Here is a 6402-nt window from a genome sequence, read left to right as displayed (position 1 = left end):
TGTGGGGAGCTTAACCATTTACTCGGCATGAAGATACGGTACGATCGGTCAAGCGGAAAGATGACTTTATCTCAAGAAAATAGTCTGGAGAAAATCTTCCAGAAGTTCGGCATGTCGCAGTGCAACCCTACAAGGACCCCGATGGAGAAGGGTTTGCAGCTCGATCGTAAAGTAACCGAAGCCTTTTATGAACCGTACCGTGAACTTTTGGGGAGCCTGATGTACGTGATGGTGTCCACGCGGTCGGACATCTGTTTTCCAGTCGGGTACCTTTGGAGGTTCCAATCCCAACCCGGACAGCAGCACTGGACCGCACTCAAACGAGTGGTGCGTTACCTAAAAGGAACGATGCCTTACGTTTTACCGAGATGACCGAGCGCTACCCCTGATCAGATTCGCGGATGCAGACTGGGCTACCGACACAGAGGACCGGAAGTCAGTTAGCGGATTCGTTTTACAAGTGTATGGATCGACGGTTGTATGGTCTAGCAAGAAGCAGACGACGGTGGCCACTTCGTCAAGTGAAGCAGAGTATGTGGCATTGAGTGCTGCAGCATCGGAAGCAGTATGGCTGGCTGGTAGGTGAGAAGACGATCGAACCAGTGACCATATTCGAAGACAACCGTGGATGTATCGGTATGGCCAAGAACGTGGAGAGCAAGAGAGTGAAGCATATAGACATCAAGCATAATTTTCTGCAAGATCTTGTTGCTGCTGGGAAGTTGCTAGTCGAACCGATTGCGAGCGTAAACCAACTAGCTAACTTCTTCACATAGGCCTTGGACGTTGGACGGAAGAAGCTAGGAGTGTCCCGACGAGAGGGGGTGTAAACGTAGTAGCCGTAGGTTTACTGACGTGAGCTCCAGCGCAATTTTTTCAACCCCATTCCACATCAAGACACCGAAGTTTACAGACCGTTTCCTGTTAATAAACCTTGTTCGTTATTGTTAGAACCTGTGTCCTGGTCATTTCTCCCAGCCCTGTCCGCCTCAGATTCCATCAGTAACGAATATTATCTTTCATCTGCCAGGCACGAGCCAGAGCCTCGACGACTCTCCTACGCGAAGGGCAAGCCCAAAAATTGGACTTTTGATTGCCCCCGCAATTCGAGCATATGAACTTATCGGTATCATCCTTCACTGGACTGACGTCCTTGGCGTCAGAAAAACCTCCGCAAATTATGCATTTAGCATCCATGCGACTATTTTTTGTACCATGACCCCCTTTTGGCACCGACGGCACTGAGTAATTTCCTCTGAGTTTCTGGAAATGTTCCCATGTCACACGGACATCGAACATAAGTTTTGCTTTTTTTAAAGCTTTAGTATTATTTAGATCTTTTTTGTTAAAGTGAACTGAATAATATTCTTGAGAAAACCCTTTCCGAACAATGCCAAGTTGCATTCTCTTTTTCATAATGATTACATGGACTGGGGAAAATCCAAGTAAATCATTTATTCCATTTTTGATCTCCACAGGTCACTGAGAAGAAGTTCGCGATCTTTAAGAGTTTCCGGCAAAACGCGACAGTCTCCTTTCTTTGCGATTTGGAAGGAAACCTTGATTCCCCTAATAGAGTTCAAGATCTCCTGCCTAAATCCCTCAAATTCGGAACAACTGACCACGATAGGCAGCACTCTTTGCTTCCTCACTTGAATCAAAGAGCCTGGGCTAGAGGCTGCTTTGATTTGGTGTTCGGAAAATTTGTCTAGAGCATCCAACCGATTGCTCATTTCGATACAATTATTCATTTGACCCTTGGAAGAATGTTCGCATTCCGGGGAAACGTTTAATGACAGTTTTAAATCCCACTTTTTTGGAAGGAAGTTGTGAATTCAGTGATTCATCCTTCCTTTTGTTTGTAGTTGCAACCATGCTTAGTGAATAAACGATAGAAGACGTGACCTTCGAGAGTTTTTTTTCCCAAGACTGTGTCCAAGAAGGATTACCACCGCTAGCTTTCGCCAACGGATCCAACGAAAAATCGAATGCACGGGTCCAAACAAGGATCGTAAAGGGATCAATAGGAGAAAAAATAGTACTGTAAAGTACTGTTTTAGTAGCACTGAAAAGTACCGTTTTTGTAGTACTGAAAAGTACTGTTTTATTGCTTTATGTAGTTTTTAAGGTGAAACATCTCGGAGTTCAAAGATGGCCGTCACAATGGCCGACTTGTGACCCTACTCGTGTTTTCAAAGGCACAAAACTGGAGAAATAGTAGGCAAACGTTCATAATCTTCTTATTTTAAGCTTTCTGTTAGTGCACAAAGCCAAAATAAAAAGTACGCTGTTATTGGACGCTTTCTTCGCGAGATTAGTGCTTTTGAAGTTACAGTGCAATCTTAGAAGTATGATTCCAAACTGTTTCACCTTAAGAAAACTTCCAAGAGCAAAGAGAATTCGTGTAAGCACAGCACGAAGGTACGGTGCGCACTGAACAGTTAGCAGTTTATAATTTACATTATACTATGATATTTAGCAACAACGAAATCCACAGTTTTTTTTTGTGTATACGGAAGATGATGTTAATACGTGAAAAAATAAATGAATTTTCATCACATTTTTATAAAATTTGGGTGCATTTATTAGTCGTAACAAAATGATGATATCAGAAGCAAAATAAAATAAGAGGTATTTGTACTGTCAAAAGACGCACTCAGTGCCAAACAAACGTCAAGTTGTTATACTAATTTTCATAAAATTTAATGAAAGATGTTCTGAAATTTGCTAAACTTATTAATTATCAACATTTTCTACAATTTGAAATATTGTGCAAATTAGACAACTGTATTGTAATCTAATTTATACCTGGTAAATTAACTCTGGATCAACTGCGCCGTGTATTGAAACCGAGCAGGATCGACATCCGTACTCCTAAGAAATAAATCTAATTCCTTCTTAAAAAACCACCTACAGTATGGTCCATACAAAAATGCAAAAATTGTTTGAACGAGAACTTAGCATTCTTTGCTTTCGTGAGTGGATATAATTTCTGATTACTGTGATGTTGTCCGACATAACTTCGCTTTATAAAATAAATAATGGCATTTTTTTTACTTACCTAAATAATGTACTAACGCAAAACAGTTTGAAGGTTTGTTCTCTCGTAGTCAGAAAAAAAGTGTGTCCGTCGTATACTCTGGTGATAAACTTTTTGCCATCAAAATCACACTTGATTGTTGAAAAGATTAGTCTGTTTGGTATCGGAAGATGGAAGAGTGCTTAGACAACGTGTTTCCATGGTCACTATGAAATATTTTGTCAGTGTCATGGTTTTGGGAGCATTTGTTCCATAAGGGTTTAAAGTTTCTTCAATATTCTAAAACAAATAAATAAAGTGAAGAGGTCTATAAGATTTTTTGTGGAAAAATTTTGTTCCTTTGATTCGAGACAACTTAGAAGAATACTAGCTCATAGGTTTTTAGCAAAGCAGATCCGCTTATCACACTTATGTGAAGGTTCAACCACGGTTCTCCAGAATGAGCAGTTCATTCTTAAATATGTTTAAGTCTCCAGCACTCTAAGTGTGAATCCCGTGTCTCGTGGTATCTTGTGTGTACAAAAATTTTATAATTTGTTTGTACCGTGGTCGTTGGTCAAACCCCCCTCCCTACCCCATAAATTATCACGTGATAAATGGACGTCCCCTTTAGTGTATTGGGCTAAAACAGTTATGCTTTTCACATTACATAACATCATTCATGTTTCCATTCGGTAACAGTCGATGTTGTTTTAATTATTTGCGTAGCAGCTCACAACGTGCTTAAAACGTAATCATTCCGATTTCACTATTCCATCTCGTGCTTTTAGGTACGGGTCTTAATAAAAGAAGAATCGTATTTTACTCATAATTCAGTGTAACAATTGTGCTTGTAGAACGCAAGATGAACACTGAATTATTTTTTGTCGCTGTAATACTTTCAGCCACTTCATTTGTCAAAGCGGAAGATTATGAAGCCCCCCGTCTCAAAACGCTCGCTACCATCGAACAGGAATGTGCTGGATACCTGCTGCTATCAAACGAAACGCTTCGGAGTTACATTGCAGCAAGCTTCCCAAAGGACTTTACCGTACAAAAGCTTGTTCATTGTTTTTTGGTTAACATGAATGCCTGGGACGATGAAACCGGAATCAAAGATTATGTGATTCGCAACTACTTCAAACCAGCTGATACCGATCCAAGTTACAAAAGCCGAACACAGTGTTGTCTTCGCGATAAAGTTGCCAATTTGGATCGGTGCGCCTTGTTCGAGAGAGCTTATCATTCATTCATGTGTTACTACCAAAACTACGGCAATATCGTGCCGGAAGCCCAGTTCATTCCTTGGTACCAAGTGGATCGCGAGAAACATCTCCGGGAAGTGTTTCTCATCGAGGGTATCACCCGTGTCCAGCTAGAGGAGTTCCAGAGAAGTGATGCGCTTAAGGCTAAAGAATATCCAATTCTTTATTACATCGATTTCGTACGAACTGCTTTCTACGATCCGTCGACTGGACACAATTTGGAACGACTTTATACACAGTTTGGAAACCCGGGACTATTGGCAGATGAAACGCGTCGGTGCTTGGATGCTGTGAGCCTGCAGTACTGCGACGAACCAGTTCGAGCGTATCAAGGTTTCGATCAGTGTTTTGCGTAACTACATGACCACGGAAGAGTTGTTCAAAACTGTTGTCGCTCAGGTTTTGGCATCGAATATTGTTTTGCCGATAATACTGATAGTGCTTTATGTTGTTATGAATAAAATTTCGTTTAATAGATCATAGCGAAAGTCTCAATTAGTGATTTTCACGCAATATTTCTTTAATGGCATTGGTTTGGTTTTATTATGGTAGTGAAAAAATTGTATATTTTTTTTATGTTTCAAATTTGAAGTAGTCTGGCTTTTGCTTCGAATCCGGTTAATATAAGAAGGCGTGGCTTGATCAGGCTTGATCAGGTGCAACAGAATCTGGAGTGCGTGGGCTAAAATCGAAGTAGGAGAGACACAGCCATAGACCGAATAAATTGGCGTAACATCGTTAACGAGGTTTTAGCAAATTAATTGATATTACACCAAGTAAATGAAAAAAAATAAGAATATTCATGCAACACTCACCCACTCTGGAATTTATGTTTTTTTTCGGGAAAACAAACTTAAACCGATAAAATGTTTGTTGCCTAGTGAGTACAAATGAACAAATTTAGATGACAATAGGGGTATTTCACTTATCGGCGTAAATTCTCGCGTATATCGTGATAAAACTGTGTATCTTAAATATTTCTCAAATTTGTATAAACTGTGTAAGAAATATTTCAATGTGTGGAGATTCCACAGTCGATCAATCCAAGAATGCGTCGGTCGCTATAACAATGATCATCAAATTTATTATTTATAAACAAACATAACATTAATTTTTCGAAACGAGTTGAACGAAATACTTGCGAATAAAATCGATTTCGAAAACAAATAGGTACTGATTTTGCATGAAACTATCTGAACCAAGATCCAGACACGGTCTCAACAATCAAAATGTCCAAAGCAATCAAAACGACAGACAGATAGAACCACATTTAATATATCTAAGGTAGAAGATCAGATTGTTGCTCTTTGGTGACGATCTGGAAAAGATTTCGGGAGCCGTGAAAAAATCATTGGACCTCGTTACTAAACTGAATGCCACTGTGCCGATTGTCACAAATCGTATAAAACATTGTGAGTAACTTTTTGAGTAGCGTGACATTTTTGTTGGGTAGGTTACTAGATTATTGTTTTCTTACTTTTCATCCCCTAAAGACAGAATATGAATATTTCATTTGAAATATTTTCTTCACTGTTATCTCAGTTTTACGCAACTTTAAGTGAATACCCCTAATGAATCTTTGAGTTTTTTAAGTAAAATACCTATACACCCGATTCTGTTTTTTTGCACGGGGGATGTGTAGGGTAAGTGATCCATAAGTTGTGGGTGTTTCCTATAGTTGCGATAGTGCCAATTTTCACTGATTTTATTACATTAGCCCACAGAACCACCACTGCCAATCGATGTATTGGCTTGTTGATACACGGAAATAGTTGGAAAGAGCGTTAAAATTGCTTCAAAACTGATGAGATATCACTAAAGCCGCTAAACTTTTTCTTACTTGTACCAATAGTTGCGGTAAAGGGTTCCTATAGTGGAGGATCCCATAAGAAAATCACGTATACCGCTACTATAGGAATACAAATAAAAAATATACCGCAACTAAAGAAACAGTGTACCAATAGTGGAGCTATTATTTTTCTCTGACATGCCGTGGGTTATTGCGATGTTATCATTTTTTTTCAATGATAGTTATCGCTCAGCTCCTGAGACGCATAGACGTTTTTTTCGATTGCGCTCCTCAGTGGTCAAGCTTTTTTTCAGATCGTTAAACGATAT

At 39.5% G+C, this 6402-nt stretch overlaps 1 protein-coding gene across 1 annotated transcript; it reads left to right on the top strand.

Annotated features, from left to right (window-relative positions):
* Positions 1-4103: 4103 nt before the first annotated feature.
* On the top strand, positions 4104-4640 carry LOC5578512. The gene has a single exon (XM_001663852.2). The coding sequence runs from the start codon at positions 4104-4106 to the stop codon at positions 4638-4640; it is 537 nt and encodes a 178-aa protein (XP_001663902.2).
* The last annotated feature ends 1762 nt before the right edge of the window (positions 4641-6402 follow it).

Source organism: Aedes aegypti, chromosome 3, assembly GCF_002204515.2.
Source record: "Aedes aegypti strain LVP_AGWG chromosome 3, AaegL5.0 Primary Assembly, whole genome shotgun sequence".
In the NCBI taxonomy this organism is placed as follows: domain Eukaryota; kingdom Metazoa; phylum Arthropoda; class Insecta; order Diptera; family Culicidae; genus Aedes; species Aedes aegypti.
Note: the sequence above shows the minus strand (reverse complement) of the source record. Positions and strands in the feature narration are given on the sequence as shown.

Coding starts and splice junctions, on each gene's coding strand:
- LOC5578512 (XM_001663852.2), top strand. CDS start 4,104: ATGAATGCCTGGGACGATGAAACCGGAATCAAAGATTATGTGATTCGC.